Raw genomic sequence first — 15,979 nt, 5'->3', positions numbered from 1 at the left:
CTTGAAAAAGCCTACTTATGTTGAACCGTTGAAAAGCTGTTGTAGAATGTAGAATGCTAAAGTACATTTCTTTGTTATGCCAGGTGGTTGCTAAGGTGTTGCTATGTGGTCGCTATGGTATCCCAGGTGGTTGTTAAGGTGTTGCCAGGTGGTCGCTTTTGTATCTTAGGTGGTTGCTATAGTATCCCACGTATCTCAGGTGGTTGCTAAGATGTTGCTAGGTGGCCCCATGTTTTCACAGGTATTTCAGGTGGTTGCACTGTGCAAAGTCATACCCCCCCCCTTACTTATTATTCTTCAGTCCAAAAGGCAATTGAGTACAAGTTATTCCTTTTTTAGGAGATATTTCAGAGGATATTAAATACCAAGATAATACCACTCACATAAGAAAAGGAAAAGCAAAGGAATATAGTGGAAAAAGCAAAGTATCCAAAACTACCATTCAAGTTATGATTAAAAATACAGAAAAATTGGGACTCCTAACAGTGCAAGACCAAGTAGACCACCAAAATGTTCCCCCATCACATAAACAGTACTTAAAGTGTGTATCTTTTGAGGAAGAGGAGAAATCAAGCTCCACTCTTGATTCAGATCTAAAAAAATCCACAGGTGTTTCTGTCCATCCTTCTACTGTGAGAAGACAACAACACAATGAATTTGAAAGGATGTGTAGGTGTTCTCAGAACAATGAACAATCCAGACCTCAACAACACTGAATGTGTTTGAGATTATTTGGAACATCGCTGCAGATTTCTTTGAAGAGCTGAAAGTAAGTCTCCTGCAAAGAATGGAAGCTGCGATAATGGACACAATAAATAATGACACTAAAACAATTTTATTTAATGGCTGTTTTGACTAGAAATTACGTAAACAAAGTGTTGTCTATGAGAGTGCTGTGTATGATATACTAATACTCTGGAAGTCAAAAAGAACTGCTCAGATGGACATAAACTGAGTTGCATGTTCATTAGATACTCCTGCCTTTTACCTTTGAGGTCCACTAGCCTTACAGGTTCACTAGGCGTATAATTACAGACTGCAATCTGTTGTTGTCCACCCTCTACTTCATTCATCAATGGCCATTTTTTGAGCACAGGACTGGTGTTGACCAGGTACTACTTGGGAGCTGGGCCATTCTCAGCACAGCAGTAACACTGACATGGTCATGGTATCAGACACAGGTAGTGTATCCAATCACTCTGGACAGCAGTGAAGAACACATGTTCCTGTAGATGACAAAATCACTCACACACACACACACACACACACACACACACACACACACACACACACACACACACACACACACACACACACACAAACATCATCTAAAACGCTTATCCTCCTGGGTCATGGTGACAAAATAACAGCAACAACAATAATACTAATAATAATAACTATTATTATTGTTATTAAATTTGTTTTTTAATTCTTGAAAAAAGTAAGTCATTAATGACATTCAGACAAGCTGCAAATTGCAATACATTTACTTTTTAATCTGTTAACTCTATAGTATGTGCACCACACTCTTAAAAAAGATGAAGTGGGCTGTTTACAGTGATGGAAGCAACATCAGTACCTGAGCTGAATGAAATCAAGAGGCTATTTCTGCAACAAAGTGGGACAAACTCTGTATTCATGCTCTTGATTTCCGAAGAAACACTGGATTAGCCGGTATCTACAGGTGTGTAAGGTAAGGGTGTCATTCTAATGCCATTAGAAGTTATTTGTGCACTATACACTGTGTGCACAATTATTAGGCAAGTGAGTATTTTGACCATATTATCATTTTTAGGCCTATTTTCTAACTCCAAGCTGGATAATCTTGAATGCTTAATGGATTTAAGCATAGCAGATGTGTATCTGTGTAATGAGGGAGGGTGTGGCCTAAGAAGGTCAACACCCTATATCAAGGTGTGCATAATTATTAGGCAGCTTTTTTCTTTAGGCAAAATAGGCCAAAAAAGAGATTGAACGGACTCTGAAAAGTTAAAAATGACCAAAAGTCTCTCAGAAGGATGCAGGACTCTTGAAATTGCTAAGATATTGGGGCGTGATCACAGAACCATCAAACTTTTTGTTGCAAATAGTCAACACGGTCGCAAGAAACGTGCTGAGATAAAACAACGCAAAATAACTGCCAAGGATTTGAGAAGAATCAAGCGTGAAGCTACCAGGAACCCATTATCTTCCAGTTCTGTCATATTCCAGAACTGCAACCTAGCTGGAGTATCAAGAAGAACAAGATGTTCAGCGCTCAGAGACACGGCCAGGGTAAGGAAGGCTGAAACCCGACCACCACTGAACAAGACACATAAGCTGAAGTGTCTAGACTGGTCCAAGAAGAATCTGAAGACAGATTTTTCAAAGGTTTTATAGACTGATTAAATGAGAGTGAATCTTGACGGACCAGATGGACGGGCCCGTGGCTGGATCAGTAACGGGACGGAGCTCCACTTCGTGTCAGACGCCAGCAAGGTGGAGGTGGGGTACTGGTATGGGTTGGTATTATTAAAGATGAGCTGGTTGGACCTTTTTGGGTTGAAGATGGGCTCAAAATCAACTCCCGAGCCTACTGACAGTTTTTCGAACACACTTTCTTTAAGCAGTGGTCCAGGAAGACTCTGCATCTTTCAAAAAGACAATGATTTTTATGCAGGACAATGCTCCATCACATGCATCCAAGTGCTCCTCTGCATGGCTCGCCAGTAAAGGCATTAAAGATGAAAAACTTATGTCATGGCCCCCTTCCTCACCTGACCTGAACCCAACTGAGAACTTGTGGGCAATTCTTAAACGGGAGATTTACAGTGAAGGAAACACATCTCTGAACAGGGTCTGGGAGGCTGTGGTTGCTGCTACACAAAAAGTTGATCGTCAACAGATCAAGAAACTGACAGACTGGAAGGCTTATCACTGTTATTGAAGAGAAGGGTGGCTATATTGGTCACTAATTTTTTTTTTATTTCTCAAAAATGTTCATTGGAAAGTTTTGAGTTGTTTGTTTAATTCTCACTTAAACAGATGAAAATAAAAGTGAGATGGGATAATGTGTGTTTTTCATTTAGCTGCGTAATAATTCTGCACCATTATAGTTGCCCAATAGATGTGCACATATAGATATTCTCCTGAGAAAGCCAAAACTTCACTTTATTTTTCTTAAACATTCATATTTGAGGTTTATTAACATTTTGGTTTAACCGAGAGCGCTGTAGTTGGTCATTAATAAAAATAATCCTCAAAAATAAGACTTGCCTAATAATTGTGCACACAGTGTACAGTCTACGCAGCTAAAAAAGGGCAAGTATTAAAGTTCAGCATTGTAAGATTACAATGTTCAGCACAATCTTATCTACCTGAGAGCAGCTATAAAGCAGAGACCCACATTGGCAGTGCTTGACCGTGCTTGGCGGAACAGTCTTTCAGTATGAAGTCCGAGCTTCTGCTGCTAATTGTTTTTTTCCTCTGTGTGGAAAGCAAGCCTTTGCTAAGCTCACTGAGGAGGAAACATAACAAACTGCTGCTAATATCTTTTGATGGTTTCAGGTGGAACTACGATGAAGATGTGGACACACCAAATATGGACGAATTGGTAAAAGAGGGTGTGAAGGCAAAATACATCACGCCGCCCATGATTACTATGACATCTCCATCACACTTCACTACTATTACAGGTAAGAATACACTCCATATGTGCATTCATTACACTCAGTCAAAATAATGAATATGAGTGATAAACAGAAAAAGTGTGGTGACTAGCGATGCTGTCTAATTAGCAAGCAGAATAATAAGCATCTCTATTACACAGTGTTGGAAACTGCTGTCGAAAATGTTTTGCTTTTGGTGGCAATAACTAAATATTTGACTGGGTGATCCACGCTCTTAAAGGTTAAAAGTTCTTGGATTGTATATAAAGTTCTAGGAGCCACCTTTTAATAGGCATAAATCCAGTGCATGTGAAGAAATACATGCACATATAATTTTCCTTAAAACAAAAAAATGAGGCCTTTTGGGGCCTAAAAATGGTTCTTCCATGATGTTGCTGCTAATAATCCTTTTAGTGACTCTGAATTTTGAAGAGTGTATGAGTACATCTGCCTCTAATTGACTACATGCCAGCAAATGACTGTAAAAAGTGTTCTTGCTTTCTTGCAGTTGATTGAACATAACAGGAAACATTAACAGAAGGTGTTATGCTCAGTAACTTCTGACCCTTTCGTTTCTGCTGAAACCCTCAGGACTGCAATGCGTGTTCATTTCAGTCACATGTTAATGATGGTAATGGGAGTTCACTCAAACAGAACTCCAACATGTGACCTAAAACTGCATAAAAGTCTTAGGCCATTAGAGAAAATGACATTTAAAGCAACTATTACTCTGAGCAGGAAGAAATAAATTAACAATAAATTGTGAGTTTATGTGTGCGCTACAATATCCAAACCCCTTCCAAGTATTTTACCCCTGTCCAAATAAAAACTTATATCTCAAAAATAGTAACTTTACTGGAGAGAGCAAAAACTCTCTGAACTTTTAACATAAGTGAATGTAAAAAGGGGTTTATTGCAAATGATTTTGGAACATTTCCATTGGTCTATTCATCATTAAATCTTCACATAAGGTAAAAAAACATAACAAAACAGAACAGCTGCCATGTTCAAATGATGTAGAAAAATGAAAATCATCAAAAATGGAGAATCATTTTTTTCTTTGGACAGTGAAGTTTTACTACTATGGATGCACAATAATATTGGGAATATTAGAATCCGCAGATTACTGCTTAAAAATGATTAGAATAGGACCGATGTGTAGATTTAGATTTATATATATATATATATATATATATATATATATATATATATATATATATATATATATATATATATATATATATATATATATATATATATATATATATATATATATATATATATATATATATATATATATATATATGGCGGCACGGTGGCGTGGTGGGTAGCGCTGTCGCCTCACAGCGAGGAGGGCCTGGGTTCGATTCCCCGGCTGGGCGACCGGGGTCCTCTCTGTGTGGAGTTTGCATGTTCTCCCCGTGTCTGCGTGGGTTTCCTCCGGGTTCTCCGGTTTCCTCCCACAGTCCAAAGACATGCAGTCAGGCCAATTGGACATGCTAAATTGCCCCTAGGTGTGAGTGTGTGAGTGACTGTCTGTGTCTGTCTGTCTGCCCTGCGATGGACTGGCGACCTGTCCAGGGTGTATCCTGCCTTTCGCCCGAAGACTGCTGGGATAGGCTCCAGCATCCCCCCGCGACCCTGACGGAGAAGCGGCTTAGAAAATGGATGGATGGATGGATATATATATATATTATACTGTAGAAGAGAAGAAATTTTAGGCAGTGCTGGGCTACTGTGCCAAAGTACCTGCATTTTTTAATTCATTTTACTGCATTTATAAACCTTATACAACTAAATATTAATGTTAATCTCTCCAAAGTTAATCCAGGTAAATGTAGTCTCATGTTATAAATATTGACTCATCAGCATTTGCAGCTATGGATATTGGCATCAACCCAGAATTCTCATCTTAGTGCATCGCTATTTATCATCCAATACCCAATTTATATAATCAGTCCTTCAGTGAATTGAACCACATGCTGATAATGGAGTTAACATATTCATGCAATGGCTGGAGTGCAGGGAGAAGTCACGAAGAGGAGAAGTCACCTGTGTTTTTCTAACCAATATACTAAGTTTTTTCTCACAATAACTTCTTGCTGCTTTTTAGTGTTATCAGGTTTACCTGCTTTGTAAAGTTATATATTTTTTAAAGGCAGAATCACACAAAATAAATTATGTAGAAAAGATAGATAGTTTTAAACAATTTTCATGGCTGACGTTCACACAGTATTATATAGCAACAATTTTAGATAGGTAGCAACTTAGCAATTAGCAGGTCATGAGATCAGTGAGTGGTGATGGTGGGATAATCATTTTAACTTTGTCCAAACTGCAGACATACCCTAAACAGGTCACAATTCACAAATAAATTCAATTACTGTTATTATATGCTCACTCACCAGGTTATCAAAGTTATAATGCTGGTAAAATATGCAGAGTTGACATTAAAGCTAGTACAAGGGTTAGCTAGATCTCTGATAAGAGCTGAATTAGAGTACATTGTCTCTTCAGCACTTTGATAGAACTCTTTCTTTTCCAAGCAATGAGCAAAATCCTATCAAAGGTTATACAGATACATAGATGACTCCAGTTTTAGCCTGCAGAATGGTTATCATCATATCTCCATGTTCAAGGTCCTGAGGTTTCACATTACTGCATAAGCTGATTAGAAGTTCATAAAACGATAATGAAACCTTTCTCTGCTCACGCTACTCATTTTTTACAACTAACCATCATTTAGCGTTTTTTCATTACATTACATTACATTACATTACATTACATTTAGCAGACGCTTTTATCCAAAGCGACTTACAAATAATGTGGTACATAAAACAAACATAGTAAAATTCATAGTAAAATTACAACAGAATTATTTTTAAACAGGGCGATGGATAGAAGATCATGGTGTTGTCCATAACTTGATGTTTAATTCCACATCTCTTCTGAAAATACCTCATAAGGCAACTCTGAAACGATCCGAGTGGTGGGATAATGGAGCATTGCCTTTGTGGATTACAGCACAGAATCAGGTGAGGAATTATTTAATTTAGTGAATTTGCTGTATACTACATATACTACAATAAATTGGTTGCATTAAAATTTGTCTTTTTGATTAAATGAATATCTGTATTTTCACATTTATACAACAGTAGATAAGAATACTTAAAATATTTTTAAGATTCTATCCATTATTTATGCTGTTTGGTCAAATGTTTTAAAAAAGTAATGAAAGGCTAACAGCTACCTAAGGCACAATAGCAGAGGTACTCTATGTGCATTGGCAGACTGTTTCAACAGTCAGCATTCCTTGGACAGATTTTTTACATAGAAAATTACTCAAAAAGCTCCTTTTAGTCATTCAGGTTTGTTGTGACAGTAGCTATTACTCACACATTTCACACTGAGATTGAGAACAGTCAGCCCCTTTAACCCTTAATGCAAATACAAAAAAGTTATTTCTACTATTTCATCTGTTCTGAATAAATAACATGCTGTTATTTGCATTTATTTCATAAAGAAAATCTAACAAAGTCAAACATTCATGCCTTTGACTGAATCACAGCCATGATATTATTCATGGGAACTCTCAACTTAAAAAAATAAAAAAGTAAAACAAAGAATATTATGTCAAACGTTCTTTAATATTGAAAGTTCTTTCCATCACAAAAGTAGCATCCTTTTGCAATATGGTTAGCATGATAGTTAGTTTCATATTGATTATTTGCTGGATATTTCACATTTTCTCCTTGATTTCCCATTAAGTAAACATCTAGTCAATGACCAAACAAGCACTGACAGAGACAGAGAACAAAGACAGAGAACAAACTGCAACCAAATAGAATAGATGTTCACAGTTAAATTTCACTGAACATAATGTTTTAGTAACCCAAAGCAGAATGTGCCGTTGGAACTAAAGTGTATAAAGTATAAAGTGTGTTAAAGTAGTTTTACAGGTGAGTAATGAAACATACCCTAATCGTTTGGCTGCACATGTGGGGAGAGTGGTTAAAGTGGATAAGACACTCTGTATGTGGTTAACAGGGTTTGAGTCCCCTTTTAGGCAGTGTGATGTTAGGCTCCTAATGCCAAATTACATTTAATTACATAACTTGATCTATCCTGTTATCATAGCCCTTAAGTGTCTTTATCACTCATATTATGATGATAAAAAATGATAAATCACGCAGCCCTACAACTGCCCTACAGTCAGAAGTAATAGTTTTTGCAGTGTTCAGTCGAGTAGCTTGTTAAACTAAATATTGTTTCTATATCATATTATACAGGGTCTAAAGACTGCCTCTTATTTCTATCCCGGTGGGGGAGCAAACTACAGTGGGCAGGCTGTGAACAGATCCCTGGTAGAGGAACACGGTCACCCTGATGATAATGAAACCGAGTGGCGCCAGAAAATCGACACAGTTATGGAATGGTACACCAAAGAAGAGTTTGACTTTGTCACTCTTTACTATGGGGAACCCGACAATGTAGGCCATATGGTGGGACCAGAGACGCCCGAGAGAAGGAAGATCATTGAGCAGATTGACCGCACAATTGGGTATCTAAGAACATCGATTCAAAAGCACAATTTAGCTGATAGCCTCAATGTCATCATCACGTCAGATCATGGCATGACCACCATTAAGAAGAACCCAGATGTTAAGGAAATCAAACTCTCTGAGTACATGAACTTCGTGCAATTAAGTCACTTTGACTTATTGGATTATGGTGGATTTGGCATGATAAGGCCCAGGAAAGGCAAAGAGCAGGATGTCTATAATGCGCTGAAGAATGCCCACCCAAATTTAACTGTCTACAAGAAAGAAGAGATTCCTGAAAACTTTCACATTGCGAAAAACAGTAGAATCCAAGATATTGTTCTTGTTGGAGACTTAGGCTTCAATTTGAACTCGGTAAGCTATGTGTCTGTCTTTTAAATGAAAACTTTGACCCTAAATAGAGAAAATTCTGCAACAAACATCCATTAAGCCATTTTAATTTCTACATTTTATCCTTGTATTGCAGAGGATTATCCTCTATGTGAACAAAGGAGACCATGGCTTCAATAATCAGGAAATGGACATGAAAATGATATTTAGAGCATTTGGACCAGATTTCAAGAAAAATTTCTTAGCTGAGCCTTTCGACAGTGTCAGCATCTACCTGCTGATGTGCAAGCTGCTGGGTGTGCACCCGGCCCCGAGCAATGGCAGCCTCAGCGACACTGAAGCCATGCTGGTGGAGAACTTTGATGCTTGTAAGTCCTTTACCTGAACTTATCTATGAGATAGATGGAAATTACTTACTTGATTGTAAGGCACCAAACTGAGCCAATAACTATATCAACACCATAATACAGCAATCCTTTTCTGAGACACATATACAAATGTTTGGGCACAGCTGGTCAAATTACACATTTTGTTGATTTTCTAAGTGATAATAAGTGAACACATCCTCTACAGAGAACACTCTTCTGCACATTTTAATGCACAGTTGCTGTTTATTTGCTGAATGTAACATATTTTAATATACTGTGCTAAAGTTATGTCACATTTTATACTTTATGATCATTTTTCCCATTTATTCAAATGCAGAAAATGATTCTGCATTCATAAATTGCAGAAAATGAACATATTTAAATGTGTTAACCTAGTTTTACTTAGAAAAACTTTCTATATGCCAATTTTTAAATTCTCAGGACCACTGAAATATACAAGTTAAACTTTAAACTGACAAGACCATCCATTATGTTATGCTAAGAATGCTTACTTGGCCCCTTCTCCCTTCTATGGTAACCAAAATATCTCCATTGTTCTACAACTTAAATGTTATGGTCTATGATATATGAGTTTTATATGACAGTGATTGTATTTTCTGTAGGAATGCACTGATATGGGAATTGAAGTCTGATCCCAATGCTGAAAATGGGATTACATTTAATAGGATTAGCATTACAAAGAAATGTAAGGTTTATTTCTATACGGTTGCACATGCGGTAAAATAAATGAAATAACGTTTTTAGGATTTTAGCACAGTAGCCCAGGGTCTCCTAAACGTCCTTTTCTTTTGGAGTACAATAAGTATGTCATCACATTTCAGTTTGAAGTATCAGCCAAATCCAGACATCTGTCCAATTCCAACCAGTTTGATACAAATACCTGCTGATAGCCATATGACTCCATTATCACTGTGCATTCCTAATATAATTTATGTATTGATACGGTTATATAATTCTTTTCTTACCGAGTCAAAAAATGTCCTGTTCTGTTTTGAAGATGAAATGTGGTCCTCCATCCTTACAATACTGGAAGCATATTTTAAAAGGAGACCTAGCAGCTTATACAGAATGTTTCATAACCTGACACATAACCTCACCCCTAAACATACTTCAGGACATGTTTGATGTCCAAAGTCTGCTTCTTTATTTGTGCACTGCAAGGCTAACAATTTAAGGATGCTTATATTCAGTGAAGGGGAGTAGCTAGTTACATTTACTCAATCACCAGTTACAATTACAAGTGATGTTGATTTACACTTTTCTGAGTATTTTGTAATGATAATTGTACTTTTACTGAAGTATATGAGTATTCTCACATATGTCTGAAAAAAGGTGAGTTACTAATTATTTTTCTGTATCTAATTTCTGTTGTGTTGGTTCAGCTCCCCTCAAAAAATAGAACTTATAAACATTTTTTCAACAGTGAATATGAGAAAGCATGCTTGTACCATTAAGCATGTGTTAACACATTTCAAAAACAAGCATTTCATCAAAATGAAAACATTTTGTTTTTTACAAGGTTTCTTTACTGACGATGACTAGTAGTGAGTAACAGGGTTGACACACAGGGTTAACAGAGTAACGTCAATCAATGTAACAACCTCTAAATGAGAGAACTTGCTTAGCTTCCCGTTATTTTCAGGAAATGTGGATTATGCATTTTCTGTTATATATAATATATGCTTTGTGGAAAATTCCAGATAAGATTGTACAGGTAACAGGGTTGAGTAAATGTTGCAGGACACAAATAAAAGGTACATTTTTCATAACCTTCAATGGACTGTAATGGAATGGAATGTAAATCCTTGAAAAGGATTTGCAAATGATCATATTCTGTTTTCATTTATGTTTTATACAACGTCCCAACTTCATTGGAATTGGGGTTGTGCATCTGAACAGGGAAGGGCACAAAAACTAGACAGAGCATGTTCCCTTCATGTTCCCTTACTTTAAGCTGGTGACTGGTGCCCCCTGGTGCCTCCAGCCTGTAAAGACAGCCTGGCCCTGCTACAAAGACATGGGACAACATACTTTATCTGCAACCCACAGACTCTTATGATGCCTACTTAATTAACTGTATTGATTTTTGTCATTTTACTTCTCCTTAAATGTCGTATACTAACATATTAGGGACAGAAAACATTTAATATTAGTTTTAATAATAATTTTTTATTGTACTATTACAACCCTAATTCCAGTGAAGTTGGGACGTTGCGTAAAACAAATAAAAATGGAATATAATAATTTGCAAATCCTTTTCAACCTATATTCAATTGAATACACTACAAAGACAAGATATTTAATGTTCAAACGGATAAACTTTATTGTTTTTGGCAAATATTCACTCATTTTGAATTTGATGCCTGCAACACATTCCAAAGAAGTTGGGACAGGGGCAACAAAAGACTGGAAAAGTTGAGGAATGCTCAAAACACCTGTTTGGAACATTCCACAGGTGAACAGGTTAATTGGAAACAAGTCAGTTTCATGATTGAGTATAAAGGGAGCATCCCTGAAAGGCTCAGTCGTTCATGAGAAAGGATGGGGTGAGGTTCACCACTTTGGGAACAACTGCGTGAGCAAACAGTCCAACAGTTTTAGAACGTTTCTCAACGTGCAATTGCAAGGAATTTAGGGATTTCATCATCTACAGTCCATAATATCATCAAAAGATTCTGAGAATCTGGAGAAATCTCTGCAAGTAAGAGGCAAGACAGAAAACCAACATTGAATGCCCGTGACCTTCGATCCCTCAGGCGGCACTGCATTAAAAACCGACATCATTCTGTAACGGATATTACCACACGGGCTCAGGAACACTTCAGAAAACCATTGTCAGTGAACACAGTTCGTCGCTCCATCTACAAGTGCAAGTCAAAACTCTGCCATGCAAAGTGAAAGCCATATATCAACAACACCCAGAAACGCCGCCGGCTTCTCTGGGCCCGAGCTCATCTGAGATGGACTGACGCAAAGTGGAAAAGTGTCCTGTGGTCTGACGAGTCCACATTTCAAATTGCTTTTGGAAATCATGGACGTCGTGTCCTCCGGGCCAAAGAGGAAAAGGACTGTCCGGATTGTTATCAGCGTAAAGTTCAAAAGCCAGCATCTCTGATAGTATGAGGGTGTGTTAGTGCCCATGGCATGGGTAACTTGCACATCTGTGAAGGCACCATTAATGCTGAAAGGTACATACAGGTTTTGGAGCAACATCTGCTGCCATCCAAGCAACGTCTTTTTCAGGGACGACCTGCTTATTTCAGCAAGACAATGCCAAGCCACATTCTGCACGTGTTACAACAGCGTGGCTTCGTAGTAAAAGAGTGCGGGTACTAGACTGGCCTGCCTGCAGTTCAGACCTGTCTCCCATTGAAAATGTGTGGCGCATTATGAAGCGCAGAATACGACCCCGGATTTGTACATGAAGCAAGAGTGGGAAAGAATTTCACCTACAAAGCTTCAACAATTAGTGTCCTTAGTTCCGAAATGCTTATTGAGTGTTGTTAAAAGGAAAGGTGATGTAACACAGTGGTAAACATGCCCCTGTCCCAACTTCTTTGGAACATGTTGCAGGCATCAAATTCAAAATGAGTGAATATTTGCAAAAAACAAAGTTTATCCATTTGAACATTAAATATCTTGTCTTTGTAGTGTATTCAATTGAATATAGGTTGAAAAGGATTTGCAAATCATCGTGTTTTACACAATGTCCCAACTTCATTGGAATTAGGGTTGTATATGATGAAACTAACCACTCTTATTTTTACACTGCAGGTGGACATGCTGGAAGAATACAGATGTCTGTCAGTCTTTTGGCCATCACGATACTAATCCCGTCTCTCATGACCTGTATCACATCTGGTTCATAGCTGTAAATGTTAAACAGATTGTATCAATGTATTCTGTAGCTGTTAGTACGTAAACACGTAGTGAGTGAAATTGACTGTTTTTCAGTCAGTGTTATTCATATAAAACCAATGTTTTGCTTGTGGTGAACTCAATCATATTTATTGCCCAACATGAATAAACAGACCTTATTGATTCTGCTTGCATTTGCAGGCACAGTTTTATTATTCTGTATTCAAAAACATAAAACAAAACTGCAATGGATATATGGCTATAAGATGAAGACAGATACCCCAGCTGTTTCTGATCAAAACAACCACTTTACACCTAATCCACTTCTGTATAAAAATTGTGCACCCTCATTATCGAAAACTATTAAAAACTCAGTATAAAAAAAAGATGAAAAGCATTTCAAATACACAGAAGTTAATATTACACTTTTCCACCATTTATACATTTCATACACAAATATATCCAATTAAAATGTGGAATAATGATCTCAACAATAGTGTGTCCTTGAAGCGATAATAGAACTGTTATAAAATACAATCTCTTTGATCATAATCTCTTTTAACTTTAACAGTCTTTTCACATATATGAATCATGTGATAGAGTCACTTAAAGAAAGTCAAGATTAAACACTTTTGGCTTTTTTTTTATCATTTTAAACAAGTGTCTTATACAGTAACGATCAAAAGTCAGAGATCACCCTTTATTTACTTAATATCCAGGCAAACAGTCATTAAGTACAGGTTACCCATTTTTCTGAAGATATTTCTGAGATGATTAGATACAAAATAATCAATTTTTACAGGAATGTCAAAAGAAAATCAGTGAAAAACATAAGTTTCCTTCAAAAAATGATTAAAAGATACAGAGGAAATGGGACCACCGAAACAATCCCCATCAGATAAACAGAACTTTTATCTTTGAAAAAAGCTTTGAGGGAGAGGAGAAATTTATGCTCCACACTTGCTTCAGACGTTTCTGTCGACCCTTCCACTGTGAGAAGACAACACTAGGATGTGTAGCTGTCTGGAAGCTCTTACTGAGAAAAAGAAACAGACAAAAAAAACTGCTGCGGTTCTCAGAACAATGGACAGACAACCCCGAAGTCCAGACCTCAACTTCACTGAATATGTTTGTGACTATTTGGATTGTGAGAAGCAGAAAATGCAACCAACATTTCCCTGCAGATTTCTTTGAAAAAGTACAAGCAAGTCTCCTGCAACGAATTGAAGCTGTTTTAAAGGTAAGAGTAGGCACACTAAATACAAAACCGTTGTTGATGATTGGGTGTACTTTTCTGTTAAATTTGTTTTCTGCTTCTGAACAATGAATAACTTGCATTTTATGAACGTACTGACTGCAAATAAAATAAATGAAGGGTGGTCTCTGACGTTTGCATAGAACTGTAACTATATGTAAAGATACATAAATCTGACATTCATAGAAAATAACACCTACACTATTACAAAAGGAGCTGTGAAACACTGATCACATTAGAACAGAATTACAAATATAGGGCACCTTGGTTTAGCTGTGTAGTTTATGTTAAATTTACATTCAATCATGAGGTCCAACACATGCCTTAGTTAAGAACCCTTTATAAAAGTACTAAAGCTAGATTCTAGCACACAATTTATGTTAAGCTCATTCAGGTTATGTTGGTGTGACAGTTCATGTTCACATGATAGAAACAGTATTCTTTTTTACACTCTATTTCCCCGCACTGCTTTGGTCAATATGTTTCAGTATAAACACTCAACTCAGTAAAAAGTAGATTTGGCCAAATCAGTGGCCCAAAAAAGCTCAGTGTCATTAAATCCCCTTAGGCCCAGTCCTCATCTCGGTCATCCTCCGGCTCACTGCTGTCTTCTCGCTCCGCCTCTTCGTCTGGCCCTGCTCTTAACCTCCCTGCCAGTGCGGCCTCCTGCCTGGCCTTTGCTGCTGCCCGCTCCTCTTCCTCTCTCTGTCTCTGCGCTGCCGCTGCTGCCTTCTTCTCCTGCTCTGCGTGGCTCTTCATGTGGGCACTGCGGCTCTTCACTTTGTAGAACACCCTGTGGGTCACGGGTCAAAGTACCACATGCTCTTTACTGTTTACACTGAAGATTAAAATCTATTCACAGGTTTGTATTTGAAAGCAAGGTAAACTAAACTAAGGCTACACTGAGGGAAAACAAGTATTCAGACTTTTTGTTGTATTTGTAATTTAATACACAAACCTCAATTTCACAAAAGTTTAGAGTGTATGAAATGCAAATAAAAAAAAGCCTGCATGTAAATGTAAATATGGGACATTTTAATATCTATATTGATCAAATCCACCAGTAAAAGCACGGACCTGTTCTTTGAGATGACGGTCCATGCACATTCTTCTCAGTGTCTTTGACTTTGATATCAGTTTTGGCATCCCCTAGCCCTTCATCAGTGATCAGTTTCTGACCATGGGACTGCGGTCAGCTGGACAGTTTTAGCTGACTGTTCCAAATTAATATATAAAATGAAAGGTTCTTTAGGGATTGGCTTATAATTTAATTGATGATGTCCTGACTCAACACCGTACGAAAAGATTTGAGGCCTTTAAAATGGAATAGTAGCTGATTCTGGGTTGATTACAATCTTTGCACAATCTAGATAAAATATGCTACGCTGACAATTAAAACTACAGTAAAGACACTTTACTTTTTTGTGTCTGCATAACCTGACATTCCTGACTGATATATTTAAAACTTTGGCTTGCTGACTGCTATTTACTTTAACATGTTTAACAAGTAAAATCTTTGATATGTAATCTTTGATATCTGAAATGATATATCTATCATTTTTGTGGATTAATTATATTTTAAACAACTATTTTCTAGTTTCATGAGTACAAAATACACTCCTGCCATGTTCTTGTCTTGTGAGTTGTGACAAACAAATCTATCACAGAAACAATCTGCTTTACTGGCTGCGCCGAACTTCTTCTGGACTTAAACGGGTGTTAGCAGAAACAGCATGTTTACATCCGAGAGAAAGCAGCATTTGCTGCGCATACAATGTAAAATCATACTGAATACAGCTTTGGCAGCATGTCACTTGGGACAAACGGCTAAAAACAGACTAGAATATCCAACTGCCCACATTTTACATGCCTGTGTTCAGACATTTAGACTTCTTTGTTAACATGTGAAAACTTTCCTCACTACTGCATGTTGTGGAT

The 15,979-nt window shown here is 37.3% G+C and overlaps 2 protein-coding genes across 2 annotated transcripts in view; one reads left to right on the top strand and one right to left on the bottom strand.

Moving 5' to 3' along the window:
* Nucleotides 1–3,378: 3,378 nt before the first annotated feature.
* On the top strand, nucleotides 3,379–12,974 carry zgc:153896 (uncharacterized protein LOC569930 homolog). The gene is made up of 5 exons (XM_017692456.2): nucleotides 3,379–3,674; nucleotides 6,537–6,682; nucleotides 7,937–8,563; nucleotides 8,676–8,907; nucleotides 12,703–12,974. The coding sequence occupies exons 1-5, from the start codon at nucleotides 3,428–3,430 to the stop codon at nucleotides 12,795–12,797; spliced, it is 1,347 nt and encodes a 448-aa protein (XP_017547945.1). The 5' UTR covers nucleotides 3,379–3,427; the 3' UTR covers nucleotides 12,798–12,974.
* Nucleotides 12,966–15,979, bottom strand: part of mideasa (mitotic deacetylase associated SANT domain protein a) — a 23,788-nt gene continuing 20,774 nt past the window's right edge. The window contains exon 13 of the mRNA XM_017692546.2: nucleotides 12,966–14,834. Coding sequence (XP_017548035.1) covers nucleotides 14,606–14,834 — 229 coding nt within the window. The 3' untranslated portion in view covers nucleotides 12,966–14,605. The remainder of the gene's footprint in view (nucleotides 14,835–15,979) is intronic.

Source organism: Pygocentrus nattereri, chromosome 4 (genome assembly GCF_015220715.1).
Source record: "Pygocentrus nattereri isolate fPygNat1 chromosome 4, fPygNat1.pri, whole genome shotgun sequence".
NCBI lineage: Eukaryota > Metazoa > Chordata > Actinopteri > Characiformes > Serrasalmidae > Pygocentrus > Pygocentrus nattereri.
Note: the sequence above shows the minus strand (reverse complement) of the source record. Positions and strands in the feature narration are given on the sequence as shown.